A 27748-nucleotide genomic window follows, 5' to 3' on the forward strand; every position below is an offset into this window, starting at 1 on the left:
AAACCCGGATGTGGCTCAAGGGATGGCAAAGTTATGTTTGATACACAAATCAGACTAGCCATTTAATCCTTGTTTGCTGAAGTATTACTCAGCCTTTTGAGATGCCTTACAGTAATTTATTCATATATACATTCCTCTGCCTGACATATCCACTCCAGGCACTTGACAAAAGGTAATGAACTAAAGAGACATCAGTAAGAGTAAAGTTTGAAAGTAGCTAGAATGATTGCACTTTTGTTCAAGCCTTCAGTCTCATACATGGTTCATACAGTGGTGTTCATGATCACAGTTCAATACAAGTTTCTCAAAGAAAGATAGACCTTTAAACCATTTAAGCTCCCTGAAACTTAGTTGGAGTTAAGCCTTCATACAATGATAAATTTCTGCAGGACTACTGCATCATAACTGGTTAACAGGAGGGGGTAATCCATTATCTTCTCTACTCTATGCCTGGAGGAATAAACGGATATGCCTGTTCTGCTCAGGGGCACCTTGCTGGATGTGAACAGGTTCTGCCGTAGTTTACTATAAACATCCATGAATTCAGTAACATTTGCTTGCTTCTGTAGAGGGGCCTTCAGTGCAAGACAGCTTGAAGTTCTAGAAGAAGTGCAGCACACCGTGTAGATACCTAATTCCCTCCACACACACTCCCCCCACCAGAAGTTGAACCTCCCCCCTAATAAGTTAACCCTTTTGCCAGAAGAGGCAATACCAGTTGCTGGAGCATTTCCTAGTTTTCTAGTACATGCATTAATTTCTCTTTTCAAAAGACAATTAACCTTTAAAACAGTTCAGTCCATTACTGTCCTAAAAGTGTACTTGCAAGAAGTCATTAAGACTTTTTCTCAACCCCCCTGCCAGTGTACTATGCCATAAAAACCTAGAAGTTCAAGACACATTCTATGATTGTAGGACAACTGAGGAACAAGTCAGAAGGGACAGGATTTTGACAGCTCTATCGGACTCCCTTTGCTGGAATGCTTCTTACAACACATGCAGAGTATAGTTTCAATAAGTTTATGGCTTTGTGAGATCTCAACCAAAAAAGTCTAAGAGCCAGTATTACAAACAATGAACCAAGTAAACCTGTATTTTGTATGCATACTGTATAGAAATCCTTTATATGCTCTGTGTATAATTTACTTACAAATGTCATTGCTATTAAAGTACCCCAGCCCTCAAGTGCAACACTACAAAGAAACCAAGGTTCCTGCTTGTGTTTTACATTCATTTTCAGACAAAACACTTTGGTTGAAAAATAAGTTACAGCATGGTTTTTACAATACAACAACAAGTGCCATGGTACTATTTAAATAATTTTAACTATAGCTTTTGCTGAGATTTTATTTGCCCATATACAATGGGCAACTGATTTTGAGATGACCATGGACATTAGAAAAAGTCCATCCAAAGAGAAACGAGAATGTTAGTGCAGCATCACCAATAACTAGAGTCAGGAATGTATACAAATATTCAGTGATTGCAGGGCTACAACATTAAACCTGGTTTATTTCAGAGACCCATTTATTCCTTCATTTGGGAGTCGAAGCAATGAACAGCACACACTCACACTTACACAGCAGAGGAAGAGTTGGAGAACTGGATGTTGAGACCTGCAGTGTTCCAAGGTTACTTTGAAAGAGGATTTGCGGATGTGGTTTCCCCATCAGTGTAGAAGTGGTCTATTTGGTCTTTATACATCTTTGCTACAACAGGCCTCTTCAGTTTCATCGTTGGACCTGTAAGAAGAGGGTAGTAGTAGTAGTAGTAGTAGTAGTATTTTAACTGTTATTTATCCTACTAACCAGGCCAATTCCAAAGTTTACTCTCTTGAAGCACGGCTGTCTGCTGATTCTAGAGGAAGGCACAAAGGTCAGTTGGGCATCCAACTTGGAAAGTCTCCCTTAGTTACTATGGTTTCTCATCTTGGAAGGAGGCAATCACTTGACATCAACTTCATATGCAGGGTGGAAGGCACAAGAAAACTGCTGCCTGGGGCAGTCTGTACAGGTGGAAGGAAGCAGCAAGGCTGCCAGCCTCAGAGCTAGGGAGAGAAGGCTTAAGCCCTGGCTTCCCACACCATCTATACTGTCCAGGGGCTGAAGTGAACAGAAATGCCTGGTCTTGGGCTCCAGCCTACCAGCCATCAGTCATTTGGCAGGACAAGAATTGAATGATTCTTGGTGAGAGGGGACCACAAAGGGGGAGGTGCATGACAGCCTGAGGCAGCTTACTGCAATCCTCAAGGAAAGAGGAGAGGCTCTGGCACATTCATTAAGAGAAGAGGGTTACAGTAGTCACTCATTATGGAGATTAACCAGGTCCCCTCACATGGTGCAATTAAGTAACCATGCAAATGGCCACCTGCTTGTGCCCCTCAGAGTAGTCTACCCTTTTGGACTTAAGGGGGAGCAGGCCCAGAAATAATTAACTCCAAGAAGTGCAAATTATTTCCATGCCTGGGGGGGAGGGGAGGAAGAGATGTTCACTTTGAAGCTTGGACATTAGTATCCAAAACTTTGATTTGTTCAACTGCTGCAGATGTAGCAACTTGTTGCTACAACAGGATGCCAGGGTGCAGGTGGTTACCAGCAAGGCTTGCTTGAGTTGGAATGAAACATTCAATCCATCCCACTCTCCAAGACTAAAGTCACATCCAGTTCCACCCACTAGACAAACAGCATCTCCTCCCCTCACTCCTGTCAACCAGAAACCTCTGGTTACCACATCAGACTTGCAGAGTGCCGAAAGTGGCTACTGTCCAAGCTACCCAGCTGATCGGCTCCTGCAGTTCACTTGCTTGAGTATCCAGCACCGTGGAGCACACACTGTACACTCACAGGGCAGTTTAAGACCACCTTTAGTACAACACATGCAAGAGATCACATCACACAGGATGTTAGGGAAATGAGGAGAAGATGTGCCACCACCTAATTTGAAATCAGGAGTCCTGCATTTGTTTCAATATGCAGTAGCCCAGGTCACTTACCTAGCTCTCCACCAGCGACTGAGAAGTCCTTTTCTAGAAGGACCCACTTCTGTACTTTCTGTGCATTTGAGATTGCTTTCTCATTGACTAATGCAATTCCCTTCTGGATAGCAGCATCAACAGCTTTGTCTTTGCCACCTACAATGTCTGAGACTTTTGTAGCTTTGCTGCCTAATCCGAGACAGTATGCTATGGCTTCTGGAGTAAGGTCATCCTGTGGTTCCCCTGTTTCTTCATTTACATTGCACTGTAAGAGGAAGGACAGAACAACATTACTTCACTGGTTCAACAGTTAATATATAACTACACCGTAGAAAAGAGTAAGTTCTTTTCTACAGTATCATTGTTATTTAACCCAGCAAAGTTATTTTCTATTACCTTGGCTGATCTTAAGCAGACAGCCAGAATCACATCACCTTGGTGCAATAGTTTACCAATTCACTGAAGCCTGGTAGTTGAAGGAGATTATGTTCAAGTTAAACCCCTCAGATCTCAGCATGCTGAGAAAAAAAATTTGTTCAGCACTTGGGCTGCTCTAGAAGTAGGTAGAGAATTTCTAGGACTATTTTGTTATAGCTACAGTTGTGGTTAGTGCTTCCCCCCCCCCCCCATTAATTGTTGGGGGCATTTCTAGAGTTAGAAAAAGAAATGCATTGAATCTGGGCGAGGTAAGCAGCACTGAAGTACTGACAGACAATGCAGCACAAGCTTCCTATACTGCTTTGTCAAGGTCTCTTAACAGCTCTGCACCCAACAGCTCTTATGATGGAGAGTGGGAACTGGCCTCCAGAAATCTAGAGCTCAATCTTCCTTGGCAAAAAGATCAAAACAGGTATTTTGCAGGACATTGAGCTTGTCATTACCAACCTGGGAAACTTTAAAAGCAAATCAGATTTAAACAAAGAAGCTACAGCTTGTTACTGCTATGGTGGGAGAGGTTTGGGGAGGAAATGGAAGCAGTAAGAAGCAAAAGGAAAAATGTGGTTCTCACTTCTATGTCCTCAACTTCAACTCCCTTCTAATTTTGCTGAATATGTATATTCAGAGGGAGGAATTGCACCTCTTCATAACCAAACTATAGCCATAGAATCTAAACATGAAGTCAGAGTTGCTCCCATGTACTTCTTATAGTCAGGTCCTTGTAATTTAAGGTTACAGCAGGACATGCGGTTTGGTGTTGCTTAGATTTGGTAGAAGGTTAGGTTTGTGAAATGCTTATTTGCAGGTATTGGATACAATTTCAGATCTTTCATTTGACCATGACAAGCCCTCTTAACTCTTCTACTTCCAGAATACAGCCATTCTGGCTAAGGTGATAGCTCATCTTATTTTCTGGCTACATATCAGGAGATAATGGAAAGAACCATACCTTCAGAGTTAGAAGCATAGCAAGGAATTTTGCTTTGTCTCCAACTAACATAGCATTACTAATTATAGGAACAGCCTCCTTTACAGCATCTTCAATTGGAACGGGAGGGATATTCTCCCCTCCAGCAGTAATGATGAGCTCTAGAAGACAGTTAGGCATAACTATGAAAATGCGATCTTTCACTGCAGTTCCAGTTGTGCTTTTTGTGATGTGTAGGTTTCAGAGAAATTGACGTGCAAAGATTACAGCACTTGCACATGTTAGCCAATTTCTGTCTTGTAGCCACAAATGATATAATGTGTCCCTAAAAGTCAATTTAATAAAGACATACATGGTCTACTGTGCTATTAAAATATACACATGAATAACTGCTGTAGAGGGGAGTTTTTCACCATGCACTGGAGAACCTAGGACTTTGCAGAATTTAGGTACAGTTTACGACGTAGTACATGGGGCCTTTAATATCAAGTTATTTCTGTGAACCTTTTAACAGCTTAGTACTGCAAGATTCCCTGGGACAACAGTCATCCTGACTTGGGAAGATTCTCCCCATCCTAGTTGCATCTGCACATTAGGAAAGCCCAGAGAGGAACCAGGCCCCCCAAGAGCAAAGAGACTAGCTGTTCCTTTACATGCAAAGGACAAAGAAGGTCTTCAGCCCCATCCACCATTAATTGTTCTCTTCCCCATCCCCTCCCTTGGCCTTATTTGTGCTCAGGACCGGAGCAGAATCCACCATCTGAGATTATGGAGTTTGGGCTCTTGCTGTAGGGGTCATTTGGAGCCATGAAGCTGTTGGTACCTGACTGTTCACCACCCTTTCCCTTGAAGAAAGGGTCTTGGGCTATACTTCTACACCCCAGGCAGGGAGGGACCCTATTTAACCCAGTCCTTACCAGAACTCTAGTGCTGGTAGCCAGGCATCAGCACTGGAGGGGGACCCAGAGGCAGATTCTTCCCTGTCTATGCCAGTGCAGAAGGGTGCCTATTCAGTACCCAAGAGACAAGACCATCCATGTGTATTTGGATAGGGGTAGATAGCTCCAGGGCACTTCAGACTGATGCTGAGAGACATGAGGGGGACATTGCTACAGTGGCTCAGAACTAGGCAGTTTCAGACCCTTTGGGAAAAGGACAAAGGGCCTGCAGGGGACAAGGCTAGTTCTTCCCTTACAGTAGCATGTAGGGGTACAGATAGCACATGCCCAGCTAGTATCTATACAGCTATTTATACCCATGAGGCAAAAAGTTTAGATGGGTGGAGTACATACACACCCAAACCCTAGGAGATACACCCTATATGGCCAACCAGTGCCTTCCACATCTACACTATTTTTAGCATTATAAATGTTCTGCTGCCAGAGTTTTCCTCCCACCCCCATGAGGAAAATGCTAATCCTTTACCCCACTGCCTCCCGACTGACCCAAGTATGCTTGTGCTACTGACAGCACAAAGGTGGAAGGATCAACTATTTGTCTCTCTGAAGAGACACACTAGATAAATAGATAACTGATCTGCTTTTGTATCTGTCCTATAGTAACTTGATTTAAGTAGGTGTCCTTTATAGCAAGGAGTTGTATATACAGGCCACTCCCAAGAACTGCTTCACTGGATATAAAATTTTATATCCAAATAGCTGGCTCATCTGACTGTGAAGGCGGATGATGTGGTAAGAGCTAATGCTACCATAGCCTGTTGGCATTAGAAAAGTTACTTTGCCAAGCTAGATTCCCCCAAGTCAGACTATAGCTAGCAAGAGTCAGCTTTAGACAACTATCATGTTGCAGAGCAGGCCACTGGCTCTTTAACCCCCACCGTTTGAAGTCTTGACTTCTGCAATTTGTTCTCTAGTTTTGCAGCATTTTTACACCACATTTAGAATACTCTACCACTGTTCACATATCACCTAGATGCCATGATAGGTCATTAGTACCTCAGGAGGAGTTATGCCACTTAGTCGATACCAAGCCATGATAGAGGCCTGCTTAGCTTGCAAGATTTAAAAGTTCATAGCACAGGATGGTGCAGCCAGACAGTTCAAACCAAAGGATGAGGTATTACCTTTAATTCTTCCAGTGATGTAAAGGAATCCATTTCTGTCATGCTTGCCAAGATCACCTGAATGTAGCCAGCCTTCTTCATGAATTGCCTCTTTGGTTTTATCTTCCATGTTCAAATAGCCCATAAAGATGTGTCTTCCTGAGAAACAGATCTCTCCACTGCCATCGCTGTCTGGCTTGTAAATCATTGTCCGGCAGCCTGTAATCTCTTTTCCACAGCTAAAACAGGGACACATTCTCCTTAAGATTCAGTATGCTAAAAAGCTATGAATTGTTAGATTCCCATCAGTACTACTTTTAAATTTAAGCATTTGCACAAAGTCATGAGACATTCTGGGTTGTGGTATCACATCTCTTTCAGCAAGGAATTCATTTGTTTATAAGCTGCCTGTCAGTGTAGTGTAACAAGACCTAAACGGATCTGATATTAACCAGAGAGATTAGTACCTACTAGACCATGGGTGGCCAAACTTTCGACGCTACGAGCCGCATACAATAATCTTCAGAAGTTCGAGAGCTGGGTGCATCTGCCGGGGCTTGGGGCTTCACCCCCACGGGAGGTGCCTGCCAGAGTTCAAGGCTTCAGCAAGTTTGGCCACCCCTGTACTAGACAGTTAGGCCAGGTCTACACTAGGAAATTAAGTCACTATAACTATGTTACTCAGGAATATGAAAAAATCCAGATCCCCATAGCGACTCAGTTAAACAGACCTAGCCCCCAGTGTAGACAGCACTAGGTTGACAGGAGAATTCTCCCGTTGACCTAGCTACCGCCTCTCAGGGAGGTGGACTACCTACACTGATGGAAGAAGCCCTCCTATTGGCACAGCTAGCGTCTTCACTGAAGTGCCACAGCAGCCAGGCTGCAGTGTTTTAAGCATAGATCTGCCCTTGGTGTTTTCGAAATATTGTTCTAGAATCCCTGAGGTTTAGAAAATTTGTAATAGCTTACCTGTATTTAATTCCAAACACTAAATACCCTGGCTTGTGATTTCAAAGATTGTAATATATTCACATTGATCTTTCCTAAATTACTGGATATATTGAACTGTATCATGAAGAATGATTGTGTGCCAGAGTAGAAGTCATGAGAAACAAATGACAATTCCTCTTTTATTAGCAGCAAAGAGTCCTGTGACACCTTATAGACTAACAGACGTATAGGAGCATGAGCTTTCGTGGGTGAATACCCACTTCTTTGGATGCATGTAGTGGAAATTTCCAGGGGCAATTCCGTGGAAATTTCCACTACATGCATCCAAAGAAGTGGGTATTCACCCACGAAAGCTCATGCTCCTATACGTCTGTTAGTCTATAAGGTGTCACAGGACTCTTTGCTGCTTTTACAGATCCAGACTAACACGGCTACCCCTTTGATACTTGACACCTCTTTTATTAGTTTCTCTCTATCCCTCCATTTCTCAGTTGTGCCTCCTAGAGAGCCTGGATGATTTAGGCTTTAAAACAGAGCTCCTGTTCTATAGGCCACTGGCAAGTTCCACCTTTCCTGTACCTCAGCCTCACAGTTGAGAAGAGCTTGCTCCCAAGCCCCTCTTACTGGTGGCTAGCTGATGCTGGTACAGGCTGAAGGAGGGGAGCTGCCTGTCTCAGCAGAGAGCAGCAGTGATCCAAGTTGTATGAGAGTTTCTGGTATGAGAAAAATACTAATTAAGTTGTTCTTTATGCAAGAGTCAGCTATCTAGTTCTTCTCCACAATGAGGAATACATACCTAGTGATTCTGAACGCGTCTGGAAGAGAGATTGTGTGAGGTCCAGAGCTCTCACTCATGCCATACAACTCATACACAGGAATGTCAAGACTCAGGAAAAACTCCAGAGTCTCTCTAGTAATTGGGGCAGCCCCAGTGTAGCATTTTGTGCATCGATCCAGTCCAAGACCCTTCCGAACTTTTTTATATACCAACTGCCTGGCTAGACGGAAGTTCATTGGGAGTTCAGAAGCCCTTTAAGAGAAGAATTGAAAGAGGCTCAGGTTAGTCTACCTTGTCATCCTAGACAGCCAAGCTTTACTTAGTTTCAGAAGAAGATGCTCTTAACTTTTTACTACAGACCATAAATTAAAGACAATCCTGCATATTACATTTGCTAGCATCCCATCAGATAAGAGCATAATATGCTATTTAGGATCTACAGACTGCATTTAAATAGCTTTTTAAAAAAATTTACCCGTTCATCCGTTTCAGGTTAGTTTGTAATCCTACTTCCTTAGCCCATGCTGCCACTTTTCTTCTGAGAGCAGATGATTTTGCACCCACAGATTTCATTTTTTCTTGTATTTTCTCCCAGACACGAGGAACTCCCATAAAAGCTGTTGGTCTCACCTCCCGTAAGGTGTCTATCAAGCTGCCCTAAGTGAAGTAGAATTTTAATGTTTAAAACCACTTTTGTTCAGAAGATGTTTTGTTTCTAGTTGACACCTAGATTTCCTTCCAAAAGCCACCGATGATGGATTGAGTCAACACTGATTACTAATGAGTAGAGTACTCCATTCCTACAATACACTCCCATCTTCAATGGGCACAAACCCAGAATCAGCACCCATTTCAACTTTCAGGAATCCAATTCACAATATGCCATAGTGCCACTACACTGTGGACTCCAGATTAGTGTCAAAAGCTAGGTGCCCCCAGAAACCAGTCTCTTGTGCTCAGCAATTAGTCTAGCCCTGGAACAGTCATACTAGCCACCTTGCCTTTTTGTATTGCTAGCAGCGTGGAGCGGAGTTTGCTTTCTGAGTGCTAGTCACAAACGCTGGTTTTCAAAGGCCAGGGCACGTTAATGCCCCTTGCTTTGACTCCAGATGCACATGTGCCAACTATGCATCAAGGGCAAAAAACCTGGCCCTTCACATGACAGGGCAGAGATTTTCTCCTGGGGAGATTTTGGAGTATGGCCAGTAAACCCACTGCACTACCCCTCTATTAGAAAGGGAAGTTGCAGAATATATAGTGTCTGAAATGACATTCAAGGACCCAATACATTCATATAGATTCAGAGTGCATGGTCACCTTATCCATCTTTGTACCATACAGAGCAGAAAGGTGAATAGATGTCAGAGTTACTTGCTAGTGTGTCAAGTTTAAGGGTCTGTTTTAGGTTACAAAAACAGTGTTATTTACTATTACTTGGATAAGCGTAATCTGAGTTTCTCGGGATTTTGTCAGCTTTGTTCATAGCCAACCTGGGTTTCCTCGTGACACAACTGCTAAAAAAACAGATACACAGCCCTGTTACTGTCTATAAGCATCTAGATTAAGTAGCATGGTCTTTACCTTCAGTGCATCTGGTTGAGCAAAGAAAACTTGTGCACCAAATGTTATTGGCAGCCAAATATCAATCATTTGAGCAGCAATATGACTGAGGGGAAGGTAGCTGATCACCAGCTCCTGTTGTTCGGTAGCTTCTGTCAGTTGTACGTAGCTCCCTGCTGATAGTGAAGTCCAAGTTATCTGAAAACAGAAGCACCTCATGGTTACCATTCACACTAGTGGTTCTGAACAAGTTTGCAAGGCACAACACGGATGTTATTTAATGTTGTGAACTGCAGAGTATCTAAACAAGTATGCTTTGTGTGTTTTAAATCCACTAAACATTTCACTTTGAGAGTTTCTCCCTTTTCCCGGTCTCTTTGGCTAGTTTGAAACTTGTGTTTAACTTAATCAATTTGGGGGGGAAATCAGAATGAGCCCTATCAGTTAAGGTTAAGTGGGTAACAATTCGATTACTAGATTCCAAGGCCAGAAACGACCACTGTGATCATCTAATCTACCTTCTGTAGAACACAAGCCATAGAACTCCCAAAATAATTCCTTTTGAACTAGAAATATTTTTCTAAAAGATCTGATCTTAATTTACTAGTTGTCATTGCTTAAGAATCTACTATGACTCTTGGTAAATTGTTTCAGTGGTTAATTGCCCTCTTAAAAATTTACACCTTATTTCCAGTCTGAATGTCTCTAGATTCAATTTCCAGACACTGGATCTTATACTTTTGTCTGCTAGACTGAAGAGACAATCATCAAGTATGTGTTCCCCTGCAGGTACTTGTAGGCTGACCAAGTCACCCCTTAACCTTCTCTGTGAGGCTAACTAGACAGTGCTCCTTGGGTGGGATTCATGAAGGGACTCAGATGTTGCAATGCTGAGCATCATGGCGCCTAACTTTTAGGCATCTAGAAAGTCACAGGAAACACAGATATCCACAATGCCAAGTTAGGCACCTAAGCTTCCTCTGTAACAAATGGGGAGAGATAGGCACCTAAGAATGCAATTCACAAAAGCCATGTTAGGTGGGAAGCCCACTAAGACAGCCAGTGGGAGATGCTCACCAGAGGGGTGTGTCCTAACCCTGCCCCTCTGCGATAGATACCTATCTCTGCTTAGCAACCCATGAATGGGAACCAGCCATCTGGAGTCAGGCAGCTTAGGCACCAAAGTCACTCTGCCCCACTCTACACAAAGTGGCTGGAGGGGGTGATGCCCACCGTACAGTTTCTAGCTCAGAGGTTAGAGCATGTACCTGGGAAATAGGAGCTCCAGGTTCAATTCCCCCTCTTTGGGGGAAGAGGAGAAGGGAGCATGTAGACAGGGGTCTCTCTCTCTCAGAAGCGTGCTCTAGCCACAGAGGTCTGGGATATTTTGATGTGGGGCTCCCCCAGTTTCTCCTGAGGAAGCTGTTCCACTGTGAGTAAATAATGAGTGATGGGACCCAGGAGGTGAGTGCCCTAAACACTGGGCTACACAGTCAGTCATTCCCACTCTCTTGTCCAGCGACTGCCCCTCATCAGAATGTCCTATAGCTCAGTGGTAGAGCCCACCTCAGCGGTGGGAATTGCACCTGGGTCTCCCATAATCCAGGTGAGTGCTCTAGCTATTGGGGCCAAAAGCTAAAGTGGGCACCACCACTACCCCTTCCTCCAGCCAGATTTTGAATGAGAGCTGCTCCAGTGGGCTTGCTTGGAGGCCACCTATGAGATCAGGCTCCGCATGCGGCTATAGTGGCTGAAAGCCGGTCTTCCCTTGATTGGAGAGTCACTGTCTAGGCCGGGCTTAGGTGGGAGATAGGCATCCAGATGCCTAGATGGAGGCAGCAGTGCACATGTCCAGAGCATGAAACAGACACTGAGGGAACTTTTACCCTGAACAAGCTTAGGCACCAAGTGAGTTTCAGTGCCTACAGAATTCAGCAGGAGTTGTATGGATCACAGTGGAGCCAAAACTGGGACTTAGGCACTTGAGTAGTTTTGTGGATCCCACACCTTGAGTCTATCCCTTCCCTATTTTTGAATTGTGGAAACAGTAGTCCAGCCATGGTCACAGCAGTGACCAAATAAATAAAAAGAGTAAAAACCCCTCTAGTCTTACTCAAAAATCTCCCATTTATGCATCCAAGGATCAGTGTCACACTGGGAGTTCATGTTCAGCTGATTATCCCAGGAAGCAATGACTCAGATTTGGGGGGTCATGGTGAATAGAGTCCCCCATCTGGTGTTATGGTCTACTTCTGTAGTTCCTAGATGTATGCTTCGAGTAGATGTTCAGCCCCCTGCTACTGGAAGGGCAGCAGTAGGCCTCCCCCCCTTATACTACCCCTTCTCAGGGGTGACTGAAGGCATGTGCTATTTATACTCTGAGGAAGTGGAGAATAAATGTCACTTATGGGCAGGTATTTCCATCATTGCTCACAGCAGGGCAATCTTGCACCTTCTGACAGGCTATTGACTAGATGGAGCACTGGTCTGGAAATTCTCATGTTCACTGTTGGGTCTGCTCAGGCACTAGGAAAGCATCCTGGGTCCAGTACCCAATTCTCTTGATCAAAACGAATTCAGTAAAGACATTGTGTGTACGCAGAAGCTACTTACAAAGAGAAAGCAAAGATTAGACCTGCCATGGCATCTCAGTCACTTTCTCCTCAATTGCCTTAGTCTCTGTGGCCAATACTACTCTGCTTTCAATCTACAGTCACTGTCTGGGAGATTGCTCCAGTCCCAGACTTTGTACACTTAGAGCTTAAGAAGGGTTTCAAAAAGCAAACTGTATGAACTTGCATCCACAGAAGACAGTCATGACCACAAAGCAAACCTGTCCAATGCTTTTGGAGTGAGGCTAAAGCCTCGGTTTTCGTCTCACACACATTAGGTGTGGCCCTTCAGTCCAAGGACTGCGCTTTTCAGAGGCTCTCTTGGTATCTTAACAGATTCACCAGCTGAACAAAGAGCATAATCTCAAAACAGATTCATGAGATGCTCCTAATTTGACATTTTTGCTGGCTGACTAGTCTCAAACTACATAAGGTGTGTAAAACAGCATTAGTAATACTAGGGAAACAAGTTATCCCAAACTACTTCAGTCACCTCTATGCGGAGGCCACCATGGAGAGGAGTGTCTAGGTTAGTGGCGGCTCTGCCATCCCATTTGATGGAAGGTGAGGGTTTTAGTCTTATTTCATTAAATAGCCCCCCCATGAATGCTGGCCAAGGTTAAGCTTTGTAAAATGGAGATACTGATCATTAGATCTCAAAGCAATTTACAAAGAAGAGATATAAGAGCTAGCCATTATAGCAGTAATGAACAGTAGGGCCCAAGTCTACAAGAAACCCAGCAACAGTTTCAGTGTCCTGATCTGGGTTATGGAAGAGTACTGCCATTGTTGAAGTTAGTCTGTCACTAATGTGCAAAATGGTTCTCTGTATTTGGAGGACAAAATATGTCTAATATTTCTTTTCCTAGAGATCTATTCTGACCAAGCCATGGGTGCTCTGGACATACACTTGTGGGACACGACAACGTAGGCAATATTTGCCTCACTCTGACCAGAAGTAAATGAATTTTGACAAATCTTGCTTTAAAAAAAAAAAAATAAAAAAAAAAATAAAAAAAAAGTGGTCTTGAAAAGAGAAACCATTCCAAAGTTAATTTGTGTTAATTTCAATTATGTCCTAGTGTTAAAATATTTGGCCATTCTTCCAACCTCAACACTATTTAAAATAGTGCATCCCAGAGAAATCTGAAAGCCAATAGCAGTTCTCTTTTACTTGTAGGCAAGAATACTTACATTATCATGACTGAGCATAACGCCCTTTGGCTGTCCAGTTGTTCCTGAGGTATATATCAGTGTACAGCATTGGTTAGGCTTCTGGGAATCAATGATCTTATCAAGCTGGGAATCTGGAACATCACTGCCAAGGCTCATAAATTCACTCCACTGCATTCAAAAGTAAAGAGCTTGGTCAGGCTTTACACCTTCTTTCATATATGCAACTAAGCTGTCTGGAAGGGGTGGGGTGGGTGGAGGTATTTAAATTGGTGAAGGCCACGATTGTTTTTCCAGTGAGATTTCACAGGTTTACACATCTAATTATATCTTCACTTAGTCCATGGAGGTCTTTCCATCAAGAATTCACTTCAATTACAATACAGTGTATTAAGAGGTGGATACAGGTGTGTGGGTGTGAGGAATATGGAGGGGGGTGGCCCTAGCGCTGTGATTTTGTTCTACTGACACATGGAGAAGGAAGACATGTTTTGTGGGTGTAGTTTTAAGGGAGCTTCCTGGGCTGGTAGTGATGTTTTCATTGAGTCTTGCTTGTGTCTTGTCTAAGGGCTTATTTAAAAATAGGACTGGGAACACTTCCAGGAAAGCCATTTTTGTGCTTTATTGGAAATGGTGACCCGCCAGGAGAGTTTGAGAGATAAAGGACCTACTTCTCCATGGCTTTTGTGTAGTCACCACTTGTGTGAGTGGAGAATTCTTATCTTGTAGTATTCCCCCCACCTCCATCCACTGCGTATAAGTGTAAGCAATTTATGAAAGAACATAATAGAAGATCAAGAACTCTTTCCCCACCCCAAACTGTTCCCTGATGAACAAAGTAGGGCCCCTCCACAGGTGAGCCATGAGAGATGGCAGTGGGACAGTTTGTCAGTATTACTCACTACAGCCGCATGTCAAGAGAGGTGTACTTGCAGCATCACCACAAAGTGTAGCTAGTTATTCAGAAGTGTTTGTAATATGCAAGCAACACCTCAAATGTTACTTAAGTATCATTACTTACAGTGTAGAGATTTGGTCTTTTCTCCTTAAGCTCTCCATTGTACTGGATGATTGCTTTCAGAAGAGGGAGCTTGTGCTGAACCTGCAGTAAAGAGGAAGCAAGGTATCAGAGTAAACTAGTGTTTCTTGCGCCTTCCTTTTAGCTTGAGATATGCAACAGAACTTTCTGATGTAGTCTGAAGATAGCTTCCCCCACAACTGAAAACACCGCCATCTTTGGAGTGGAGAATATTAATGCTATTTAATGATAGAGAATCCAACAGGATTCTCAGACTATTTGAGCTGGAGGAACTTCAGGTAGTTAGAAAGTAATTATCCAGACTGAAGTTTTACAGGAACACCTTGATTTCCAGAAAGCATCATGGAATTTTTAGTGACGCTTTATTTTTGCTTGTGGTATTCTGTGACGGTTTCAGAGCCTTGACTAGGAGTGTAAACCGTGCGTTTATAACTTCAACTTTCCACCTGGAAAAGTGCTTTGGCTACCAGCCCCCACCCATCCACCTCTGATGGGCAAGAGCACAGGTTGGATTGTTTGATTTCAGTTTTAATGAGATTCCAGTCTTCATATTTAACATTGCAATCACCTTTTCATTCTAGTCCCAATTTGTCTTCCCTGCCCACTCACAGGAAGGCTTGCAAGCATTAGTGAGTGTTTGTACTCCACCTTATCCCTTTAGAGTGCTATGCACACACCAGGTGTGGTTTGAAGTCGCAGGGGGAAAGGGGGAGTTCTGCCATCTGCTGTACTGTCAAGTCCCCTTCCATCCCCAGCCCAGAAACAGGCATCTCTTGGTTTGACAGAATAAACGAATAGAAGAGAGGGAACACACCCTAGAGTAGAGCTAGGGATGTAATTTAAATACTTGCTTGACTATCTAACCCAGCCAAATGCTTTCCATATGCCACTGCCACCCCTAAACAACTCTATAAAAAGATACTTACTTCTAGGATTTTCTGCAGCTGTTTATGATTCTCCACAACCAGGATATTAGCGCCACAGTTCTCCGCTACATACTGGCAGGCTTCAGGAGAATTTGTGGTGTAGATGCCAACAGCAAAACCACTATAAATAAATCAGAGTTAGAGGGTAACTAGTCAAGGATTTCAGTCTCAGAAGTTGGCCTCTCTACAGAAGAGCCTTCCCACCTGGAAAAGTGCTCCGTGATGTAAAGACAGATTAATCTAAATTCCTTTTTTGTAATGAGGATACCTCCTTTGTGTTAAGTTCTAGAAACTGAGATTCCATTAATGAAGATTTAGAATTTGTGTTTTTCAGGAGCCACAATATACGAGATTGTCTTTACTAGGCCTGTAACTGAGCTGAGGTTCTGCAGTCGTCGTCCCCACCCCACCATGAAGTGCAATGAAACTTTCTTTCACACTAGCATATTATTGCTTCAGCTCAGCATTCTGGAAGCACAACATCCTTTAATCCAGTGGATCTCAACCAGAGGTCCAGGGGCCACGAGCAGGTTTCAGGGAGTCCGCCAAGCATTAGACTCACTGGGGCCCAGGGCAGAAAGCTGAAGCCCAACCACATGGGGCTGAAGCCCGAGTCCCTGAGCCCCACCCTGGAGGGTGGAAGCCAAAGCCCGAGCAACTTGGCTTTGTGGGGCTCCCTGTGGTGTGGGGCCCCAGGCAGTTGCCCTGCTTGCTACCCCCTAACACCGGCCCTGGTTTTTATAGGCAGAAAACCAGTTGTGGCACAGGTGGGCAGTGTAGTTTTTAAACAGCTTGTTGGGGGGAGAGGGGGCTCAGAAAGAAAAAGGTTGAGAACCCCTGCTCTAATCAAGATAGATAGATCCCTCTAGTCTGTCTTGTTCATTTGTTATTAGAAGTACTAATGATCGTTAAAGAGGTATATCTAGAGTCTAAACAAATTGTTAGCCACAAATAAAGAGTAGAGCCGCCTTTGACATCAATAATTGTTTCATCATGTTTTTAACATCTATTGGCATCTGAAAGTGTAATAGTCTTTAAAGTGCCAGTGCAAACTAAATTGGTTTCTTACCCAGCAAGAATAGCTCCAATGTCAGCAATAAACCACTCTGCAGAATTAAATCCCAAAATGCCCACTCCATGGAAACGCTCCAATCCCAACTGTAAACAAAGATCAGATAGGATAGGGTTTATTTCTCTTGGAAAATTAAGTGCCTTAAAATAAGTTAAGCCATGTATCCACTGTAAGCTCGCTAGTGTCACAGCTGTACTGGTGCAGCTGTGCCGCTGTAAGATGACTTGTGTAGCCGCTCTATGCTGACAGGAGAAAGCTCTCCTGTTGACATAAAACCACCTCAACAAGCAGTGGTAGCTATGTTGGTGGGAGAAACTTTCCCACTGACATAGCCCTGTGCACACCACCACTTTTGCCAGTGAAATAAATGTAGGTTGCTTGAGTGTGTTTTTTCTGAGCGACAGTTTTTCCAACATAAAGTGGTAGTATAGGCCTTAGTTTGTTGAACATCTTGCCATATACTTTGAGCATAAACAACATCAAGAAAAACCCCACCCAGCATACAAAAGGATTCGCATTAAGGAAATTCCCTCAAGGATTAGCACAGAACCAGGGACGGTGCTACCATTTAGGCAAACTAGGCGGTTGCCTAGGGCGCCAAGATTTGGGGGCGCCAAAAAGCAGTGCCCCCAATTTTTTTTTATATTTATTTTTTACAGCGTTCCTACGCCCCCTCCCCGAGTGCGTGGTTGCCGCTCCACTTCTCCCACCTCCCTCCTCCACAAGCCTGGGAGGGGAAGAGAATTAGAGCGGGGGTGGCGTGCTCGGGGAGGAGGCGGAGCAGCGGTGAGCTGGGGTGGGGAGCTGCCGCAGGGCTCGGGGGGGAGGGGAGAGCCCATGCAAGGTGGAAGTTTCGCCTAGGGCGCGAAACTTCCTTGCACCAGCCCTGCACAGAACCAACATACAAGTTGTTAAAATTTAGTCTCAAGACATTGCTCTGTTTTGTTCAAAGTGCAAATGCAGACTCCCAGCAAATGCAATAAGACCATTTCATTGGCATGAAGTAATACATTATAGTTTAAGACGAGATCAGGAATCTAAACTCATGAGCTTAATCTAGACAGATAGCAGCTCCCTCTGTGGACTTAGGCAAAATTTAAAAATGGCAGAAAGAGAAAGTTAGTAGGAGACAGTTGCATTTAGTACCTTACATAGTTACTTTGAAGGTTAGTCACATTTTAAATTAAAATGTGACTTATCAGTAACATCAAGGGCATCCATCCTGACTCCATTGAAGCCCAGGGCTGGTTTGCTATGGACTTCAATTGGACCAGGATTGAAAGGGCAGGAGTCTGGGATTTCAGAGCTTCTGTAAATTAGAGCAAGAGGCTAACAGAAAGCACATGTGACTTTTAGTTTGACAAATCCTCTCTAGTCAGGAGTGAAACCTGGACAAGAGGTCCAATATATTCAGCCATAGAGTTCCTGCAAGAGGGTGGCACACAAGACTTTCTAGGCTAGTGAAAAGCCAAGCAGAAAGTTTTGAAGCAACTTTTCACTCTTATTCAAAGGTCGCTTTTTCCAGTTTGGCCATTTCCTTAGTTTTGAGATATTTTATAAACAGACCGAACATTTCATGGACAGTAGAAGACACTCGCGTATAGTAATAGCACTGTCAAGCAGCAGCCCCTGCTAGTTGCTGAGAAGTCTAAGAATAGCCTGACCTCTTGGAACCAGACTTGAAAGATTGTTCTGGAGAGTATAATCACATCCTTGGTTCTCGTTAGTTATTGCAGCAGAGAGTATACAAATAGAATGAGGCTTGGCTGGTAAGTTTGAGAGTTCTGTAAGGTTGTCTTGAATTTTTCAATATGGGCGGGGAGGGAAATTAAACATTTAAATAATAAATGTGTCCAAAATTAACCCACATTTTTAGAGTTAAGTTACACAACAGAATAAGCCAGGTTTGGAGTCTAAGTTTAAATTCCTTTGAGGAATGTTATGTATATCCAAGATGAGGAAAAACAAAAACCCAACTCACAAGCCTCCTGAAGAGTCATCCTCTGGCATGAGCACATGAGACGTTTCAGACAGAACAATTCAGTTAGCAAATGTATCTCATTAAGACTCCATGATACTGAGCCACACTTTCCACTGTGCCCCACCCCTCTTCCTGTAAAATTAGGGCATACTTAGACAATGTTTAAGTTTCAGTGACTGAATATGGACATTAGTGCAATCAGAGTGACAGTGGATGGGTGAATAAAAGAGTTCTACAAGACATACCTTTATAAAGCTTTTTGCTGCCTTCCGACATTCCTCATAGTATTGCTTATAAGTTTGCTTTATCCACTGGTCACCCTTCTTTGATGCAAGGGCAAAATAGTCACCATATTTTTTAACAGCTTCCTGTAATAGTTCATGAACAGTCTTTGGTGTCTCACTACCAATACCCTGTTGCTCTAGCCTTAGTTTAACTTCTCCATCCCGTCGTGTTGTCCATAGGCCTGAGGCAGGGGATGAAGCTAGTATTTAAAATAAATAAGGTGTTAGTGTAATGCCTTGCATTTAGATTTTTTCCTTCTGCCACTATGAAATAAGTGGTGTCAAATCTGAGAGATTGTACCCAAGATGTAATGTGAATTGTCACTTATTTTGTACTTTGGGCAAGTTAGCAGGTAGGTCAGATTCTATTTTGAGACTGGAGTTTTGCTGAAACCTGAACTATATTCAAACTGTGCAAAAGAACAAAAATGGGGAACCTGAAACCTCTCCCTCCCACTACTACTACCACCACCACCACGTGCCCTCTAACAAGGAGGGTGCTATTCTGCCAGAAGATGCTTATACAGGACCAGCTGGTACCCTCCCTGTGGAGGCCAAACTCATTCAGTGCCTCTGCCCCAAGGGGTTTATCCACTGGCACACAGCACAGTGTAACATTTACCCCTCCCTGAGGGCCACCACCACTGCAACCCAAGCTAAATTCAGCATGGTTTCTCAGGAGACAATTCTGCAGGTTAAGTTTCTTTTGTTTTATAGCATACAATTTTGGAAGGCAACAATTAAAAGAAGTTTAGAGCAACTTATTTGATTGTTATAATTATCTTTTGTTATAAACTGATTCCTTTTTGCTTACCTTTGGATCTAAACATATCTAGCTGAGATTCCTCAGTCTTAGTCTCTTCAGTTATTTCAGCGTTATGGTCCTCAACAGTTCTGCAAGCAATAGCAAGCACTAAGTATTGGATGTTATTTTAGTACACTGACCTAAGTGTACAGCATATTTTCATCACAGTTCTCAGATATTTTCAGTTTCATAATTTAGTTATGCTAATCCCTTGATGTCAGGAGGGGGATTTTCCTACTATATTGTTGGTCCCCAATATTCTGGATTTGAGTTCGTTGTTCCTTTTACTGACAGTCTATATGGGGCTAACATAGCAAGACAGTCCCAGCCTCAAAAAGTTTACAATCTAAATCCAAAGTGTTTTTGTTAACACAAGTTTGAACACAGAACTAGTTTTGACCCGAACATGAACTGATTACTTGCATTTCCAGGCAAGCTGTGCCTGAACTCATAAGCTTGGCATCCACTGGCAGCTAGGAAGACTGGCACAATTGGGAAGAAAAAAAAAAAAAAACCCACACACACACGCGCCAAACAGCTTCCCAAGTTGTGGACTTAAAAAAGCAGATGCCAGAAGTGGAGGAGTGCTTTTCTGCTCCTTCTAGGGAACAGGTCTTCCCTGCTCACTGCCACAGAGAGCCAATCCAGGACACTTGACCCCAGCAGCTTTTCCTCCTTACCACTCAGATGAGCGGTCACCCAGCACTCTCTCAGGAAAGTCCCTAAGAGGCCCCAACTTCCCTCAGAAGGATTCAGCAGCCTGAAAGTAGGTAAATTTTCACCACTTCCAACATGGCTTTTGCACAAACTCTAGTACGCTTCGGCCATCAGTAGTCAACAGAAACCACCACATTACGCCAGATGCATCAAAGGAAGGTGAAAGAAACCCCTTCTGATCTGGTTAGTCCATTAAGGGAAGGTTTCCTAAACACTTATCAGTTAATGGGTGGCTTTTCTCTCAAAGCATGAAGGTTTATATCCCACAGGTCCATAAGATGGAATGCAAGAGATCCGCTGAATCACATAAAAGTTAATTTTGACTCCTACTAAGCTGTTTGCCTCAATAGTGTCTTGAGGTCTCTTTCTAGCCCACCATGCATCTCCAGACCCTTTTTTAGGGCATTACCCCCCTCACCCCACCCCCCACACACACTAGTCCCCACCTCCTCCAAAAAGCCATGGAAGTAGCTTTTCACAAGTCATACAATGTTTGATACCTGTGTTATGTGGCTGAAATAACCACCTAACTAGTGTTTCACCATTTTTATGGTCGACTTAGTCCTAGACATAACTTTGAGGCAGTGATCAGAGCTCAAGTGAGTCATGCAAACTATATAGTTAAGGCTGTGAGTTGGTCATGACTTTCCGTGACCTCTGTAGCAGCCAGTGCGGCTGGCTCTGGGGCAGCCCAAGCTCAGGCAGCCCATGGGGCATTTGCACCAGCTGCTGCTGGGGCAGTCTCAGGCCACCGCCCACCCCCCAGCAGCAGGAGGAGATTCAGTGTGGGAGGGGGTGAGGGCTCTGGGCAGCACTTACCTTGGGGGGGGGGGGGGGAAGATCCCCAGAAGTGGCAACATGTCCCTTCCTCCCTCAGCTCCTAGCTCTGTGCGCTGCCTCTGCCCACAGGCACTGCCCCTGCAGCGCCCATTGACTGCAATTCCTGGCCAATGGGAGCTGCGGTGCTGGCAGTGCAGAGCTAGAAGCTATGGGAGGGACATGTTGCTGCTTCCGAGAAGCCGGGTAGGGAACCTGCCAGTCCCGTTAACTCCCCCAACAGCACCCGTGGTGTCCCCCCCAGCCCTCCCAATATTTAGTCAGGGTATAGTACAAGTCATGGACAGGTCACAGGCCAAGTTCTCTCTAAGCTACGCGACAGCCTATTAAGTGCCATGCAAGTGCTTAGGGCTGCAGCGGGGAGAGATTCCTTCCCCCCAGCCCCAGAGGGAAAGGGGGGAGGGGAGAAGAAGAGTCCTCTCCCCCTGCTGTAGCCCTGGGGCAGCCTACACCCCAAGCCCCTCATTCCTGGCCCCATCCTGGAGCCTGCACCCTCAGCCGTGACCTGTCTATGACTTTTACTAAAAATATAAGTGACTAAAACGTCGCCTTAACTATAGTTATTTGAGTCATCAACATAATAGTTAAGGGATCATCCCATCATGGTGCTGGGCAACATCTCTCCTCCAGTTTTAATCTTGCTGGAAGACAACTTTTGTAGAAGATGGGGAGCAAGCGAACTCCACTGTACCCTCTTGGCTGCTGAGAAGAATGGAGAGATGTGGTATTCTTCCTCTCCAAGACAGGTTTATTCATCAGACCTTCATTCTCTGCCTTCATTAGCCAGGTATGTTTGGCACAATGAAGAATCTGCCAGCAGTCACATACCTCACCTTCCAGATAACTTAACTGAACTCCGGCCTGGCCTTTGGGGACCCATGCACCACTCACCAGAATGAGATCCCTTGAGTTACAAGTAACTGTCCTGCTCTCCTAGTATTCATATGGATGGTGCTTACTCCCCTGCACTCTACAACACACCATTCATACAGTTCCCTTAACTCATATTAGTCAGCCATGACTTCCAGATAATCTAAATAAAGGTTATTTTCCACCCCATAAGGATTGAATATTCCCTTCTATCTTGCCTTTCCAATTTGCCTTCCTGTTTCTCTAAAGTCCGTCACTCTTTGACATCACTGTGGGTTGATGGGCAGGTGAGCACTTCATGTCAGTACTGAACCTTCAGTCTTCTCCATGAGAACTCAGGTAGGGGGAGAGTCCCACCTTTTGTTCTGTTAAGTACCGATCCACGGTTCGAGTGAGGGTATCCCTCAATGTCCACTTACAGAGAATTTTCTGAGCAAATGCCAGTCTTCTAGAACTCACTAGGTTCTTATGACATCACTGACTTCTGAATTCTAGGCTGTCCCTAGCCCTAGGTATCAACTTTGACCCTACAGGCAGGTAGGGTCACTAGGACACTAACTGTTGCTACAGAAATAGCAAATCTTAGCTAGATCATTGTGACATACAAGAGTCCTGGCACATGATTGGCTGTAGATAGGTCTGTAGTTTTAGCTTGTAGTTCTGGTTTTTTTTTTTCCCCACCCTCATTTTATCATAGAATATCAGGGTTGGAAGGGACCTCAGGAGGTCATCTAGTCCAACCTGTTGCTCAAAGCAGGACTAATCCCCAACTAAATTCCCAAATAGTCCCTTCAAGGATTGAACTCACAACCCTGGGTTTAGCAGGCCAATGCTCAAACCACTGAGCTATCCCTCCCCCTGTTGGCTTTGGTACAAGAGAATGTTGGTCTCAGGCATGTTTCTGTTCCTGATTCAGTCAGAATTCTTCTCCAGCAGCAGTTGGTTTGACAAGGACCTTATGCTATAATTATGCAGGAGCAAGTGTGAACGAAATATAATCTTCTGCTTAAATCAGCCTTAACTGAAGATTAAACTATCTTTTGCCAGGCACTTCCCCATTGGCTAGGGCTCAAGGCTATAAATCTTTGTTCCAGGCCATCTACGTTAGGGAGGTTTTTATGGGCCAGGGAGTCCTAGCAGACCATAGGTTCACCTGACCAGCTATACAGTTCTCTCCTCACCAAACACCACAGAAAAGTGACTGACAGGGAAGTCACGGGAAGCCACAAGAGTGGACATGTGACCCTCCCCAGCAGTATGTTTCAGGACAGCCGTCAGAGATGTAAATCACTGAGGGGCAGGGGACGGGACTGGGGAAGACCCGGCTGGTGGCTCCTACCCTGCACCTGGCTCAGCTGCTAGTCCTGACTGGTCTGGGGAGGACGGGACTTCCTCTTCCTCCGAATGGCATCCAGGGCTGGGTCACACCCACCCCAAGATTTCTCATCCAGCTGCAGGAAGCTCTGCAAACTTCCCCTGCTTCCTGCACCCATCATTCCTCAGCTGCAAGGGGAGGGATCCCTGTACAGAGAAATGCACCCCCATCTGCCCCCCCATGCATCCAGACCCCCTCATAACCAGACCCCCCTGCTGAGCCTCACCCCCCCACACACACAACCCCCCCCCCCCCCCCAATAAGCTCTATTCCCCCTGCACCTGGACCACCCAGTTGAGCCACCTTCACCTGGACCCCTTGCAGAGTCATCACCTTTGCACCCAGACCCCCACCCCAACAAGCCCATGCACCCAAATCCCCCCACACAGAAGCCTCTCAACCCACACCTAGATCCCCCCCACACTAAGCCGCTCCACTCTTGGATCCTGCCTTGCTGAGTCTGCCTGCCCACACCTAGCACAGAGGGGCAGGGCCTGGGGTGTTTCTGGGGCAGGCCCGGTCCTTGCGCTGTGTCAGGGTTGGATGCAGCCTCACCACTGAGTCCGTGTCCTCGGTGGGAGCGGCACAGTGATCTCCCACCTCTGTGCAGCCAATCTTTACTTTTAGTTTTCCCACAGGGTTTAAGAGATACATGGCTACACATTGCCTACTTTGACAAAGATCCCCCTGACTTCCCTCATATGAGGGACAAACAAGAAGTACTTTCCTACATTTGGAAATTTCTCTGCAGACAGCCAATATTCTGTTTACAGTATAGCAACATTCTGTAATATAGAAGTGCTAAGTATTAGACACAAATGGCCAATGCCTTTCTACAGACAAATTTAAATTCTGCCAGAGAGAGTTAACATTAAATGCATACACTCTTTTATAAAAGTGAAGTTCAGTCTGCCTGTACAGAACGCTTTTTGAACACACACGATGCATTTGGTTTATTTCAGAAGCTAGTCACTGCACTATGTAAAGCAAGTTCTAGTCTGCTCTTTTACTTCCTCACAGCAGTAGATTTTATAGTACAAACCCATGTTAACGTAGATGATCATGGAAACTATCCTAGTTGTTAATCAAATGGGAAATAATCCAAGTAGAAATTTTTTTTAAAGAAACTGGACAAACCTGGATGGAGAGTTCACCATGACATCACTAAGAGACACCTCACACGGCACTGGAACATCCAAGTTAGAGGCCGAATCTGCCAATACAGTACCCATTTCCGATTCAGACAGCATTGTCTCTGCAAAAGATTAAAATGACAAAGTGATAGTTTAAAACAGCTTTAAGGAAACCAGTTCTCCTCAACACTGTTATCTGAACAAGCCAATTCAAACAACTGTCACTGAAGGCAGCAGTATTTGTATTTGCAAAGATAAAATAAGATTCTTTATCTGGTCCAGTAGTAGGATAGCACTATAGAATATATTCTATGAGATTTGTTAAGAGTTGTTAGATTTCCCCCCCCCCCGCCCAATTCATTTTTAAAAGAAGCAGTTCAACTAAAGACTATTACAATTTTGAACATTTCATAAAAAGGTTCCCATTTGTATCTTACACTGTTTAGCCAGAAATACTGAATTTAGATCTTAACCCCCAAAAACCCCAACCATCATCAGAGAGTTATGGTTTAGAGTCACACAGTGCATTGTCTGTGCCTTTGTCCAGTCCTTCTCCTCTGCAGTCTGTCAGCATGAGCACAGATGTGTAACATCCTTTATTTTTAAACTAGCGCCCACCAGGAAGAGCTATAGCATCTTATGTCATGTGTTCTCTGCATTGCAATTGGAAGTAGCCCATCACCCCACTTTTCTCCTTATATGGAAAGGCTGATCATGTGTTTGTTCCTCCTCCCCCCTGCAACACCAGCACATGCAATTACTTTCTTAGAGGATGCTGAATAGTTTCCTTTTTCCTGCCTGGAACATGTCCACAACAGCTGTGATGTGGTCACAGCAACAGGGTTACTGTACTATAGGCAGTCAAGAGGGCACTTGCATGCAAAGCATCTATTACATTTGAACACAAAGTGTGCACAATTCATTTTTGTAATAATGACAGTTTATGAAACCCACTCAGGAAGAAGGCAGCTACTAGTCAGCATTAAGTGAATGTATCACTATTTTGTCTTAAAGGTTGCGTTTGTTCTTCATCTAAAATTAACCTAATGCTAGAAGAAGTGTCAGTTTTACTTGAGCTTTGCATTAGTCAGTACATAGGCCTGAAACTCAGGATCATTGGGTTGGGCTTTATTTGCTTAGAAGAAAATCATTCTATAAAAAAGGAAGGAAAAACACATTCCTGTTAACTCCTTTAAGAGTCATAGTTCACCATACTGTTTTTGTTTTTTTTTAATCATGTAAGACGTTGCAATAACTTTAAAGTCGTCAATACAAGGCACTACTGATAGCATAAAAACCCATTTATCTGAATTTTAGGTTAAGGGCTGGTTGCTTTCCTCTAGTTAGTCATGAAGCAGAGTCTGCTGAACTGTGGGGCTGAGGGAAGAGGGTAGTAGCAGCTCTGAATCATTTTGCTGCATCAGAACCCGTCTTCAAAATATATTGTATGGCTGCTTCACCATGGCCAATCTATAGTATGCTACTCTTATCCCAGCAGGAAATTCTTACAGGAGTTAAAATGATAGGAGGGCAGTCAAGCCACAAGTGTGGGAGATAAAGTGTGACAATATGGGAATTCTCGGAAATATTTGTTATGAAGCCTGTGTGCCTCAGTTTCCCTCTGCATTTGCATTGTAAAAAAAAGTTTGTCTCCTGCTAAAACAGCACAGGAAGCATGAAGGAGTGTCACCTGGTGGTCTGAGTGGAAGAGCTAGGTCATTAAAGACTGGCTCAAACGGACCCCAAATCAAATCAGAACATCCAGCAAGACTGAGACACCTCAATGACTGAGCATAAACACCTAACAGCAGGAAGCCCCAGTAAGTGGAATTTGTGACAAACTGGAGAACAAGGTGTCAGGTGACTTGAAGAAAGGGACTTTCTGGAGAGACTCAGGAGCCCAGACCTGGGGAACAAAAGAGGAAATGGGGGCAGAGGGAGAGAAGAGAGAGAGCATGCATGCCAGAGATGGAGTCCATCACAGCTTGGCTGGCTCATCATGGCACTGTTTGACCAGGGAGGTCTATGACTTAACTTCTGCCTCTCTGTACTAACCTAAGGATTACAGGATTGTCTATGCCAGGTGACTAACAAACAGTTATGTTGTTTTTGGAAAGGCTGCCTGTGTTACTGTAAACACCACACATCCCCCTCAGCATTGCACCCCAAAAGGGCACAATATAAGCCTCCTGCAGTACTTTGGCTTGGCTGGATTTGCTGCAGGGAGCCATGGAAGAAGGCCCAGTCTTGAGTACTTAGTTCCACAGGGGCAGGCCCATGTGGGTGCTTGGGGTCTGGCACACTAGACAGGGTCACTCCCAGGAGACTGGTTACTGGCTGGGCCTAGACCAGACCTTGCGACTCCATAACGTAAGAGGAAGAACATGGACCCAATGAGCATTATAAAGTCTTTGCTCCCTGTATGTTTTCACTGGGATTAATCTACTTTGCCAGCAATCATAAGTGTCTGGAGTTTCTAAGCCACACACCCCACCTGAGCACAAGAAGAGTAAGTGAAATAAAGTTGGGCAAGGAGTTTTCATGGAAGAATCTGGCTGAGATATCTGTGTTTACAATTCATTTAAGTGATAGGATGTTCTTTTGACCTCCAAATTATCAGAATGCAGCATAGACAGGGACTGTTGATTACATTGTCCACCCTACTCATACATATGTAAATACACAAAAAACACAAACATTATCTCCCTACATGTCTTTTGAGGGTTATTTATTTTGCAGGATGTTTAACCCTTTCTAGCCATGAGTCACACCCCTAACAGGAGACTGGTGTGGAAGGGTGAAATTAGAGCTCCTGGATACAACTTAAGGACCTTCCAGCATTGATATGAGCTATGTTTATATTCAAGTATCGGGGGTAGCCGTGTTAGTCTGTATCCACAAAAACAATGAGGAGTCCGGTGGCACCTTCAAGACTAACAGATTTATTTGGGCATAAGACTCCATGCATCTGAAGAAGTGTTTTTTTACCCACAAAGGCTTATACCCAAATAAATCTGTTAGTCTTGAAGGTGCCACCGGACTCCTTGTTGTTTTTGTGTTTATACTGAAGTCTTTGTAAGGCCAAATTATTGATGCATGCTTTGGCCCCAGTTAAAAACTTAGCCCATATTTTGTTAAACACTTTAGTGATTCCAGGGTTTTGGTCTGTGTGTTAACTTAACATAGCCATTAATGTTCTCCAGAGAGCACTTACTCTGGCATTCAGCCAT

General features: G+C 44.1%; 1 protein-coding gene across 1 annotated transcript; it reads right to left on the minus strand.

The window, feature by feature from the left end:
- Nucleotides 1–1632: 1632 nt before the first annotated feature.
- ACSBG2 (acyl-CoA synthetase bubblegum family member 2) lies at nt 1633–27748 on the minus strand. The gene is made up of 15 exons (XM_065422329.1): nt 27733–27748; nt 24523–24640; nt 19596–19675; nt 18743–18981; nt 16514–16602; nt 15445–15565; nt 14501–14581; nt 13501–13650; nt 9716–9892; nt 8610–8791; nt 8153–8386; nt 6424–6641; nt 4362–4501; nt 2993–3239; nt 1633–1742 (listed from the first exon to the last, which is right to left on the minus strand). The coding sequence occupies exons 1-15, from the start codon at nt 27746–27748 to the stop codon at nt 1633–1635; spliced, it is 2202 nt and encodes a 733-aa protein (XP_065278401.1).

The sequence above is a fragment of the Emys orbicularis genome, chromosome 24, assembly GCF_028017835.1.
Source record: "Emys orbicularis isolate rEmyOrb1 chromosome 24, rEmyOrb1.hap1, whole genome shotgun sequence".
Lineage (NCBI taxonomy): Eukaryota > Metazoa > Chordata > Testudines > Emydidae > Emys > Emys orbicularis.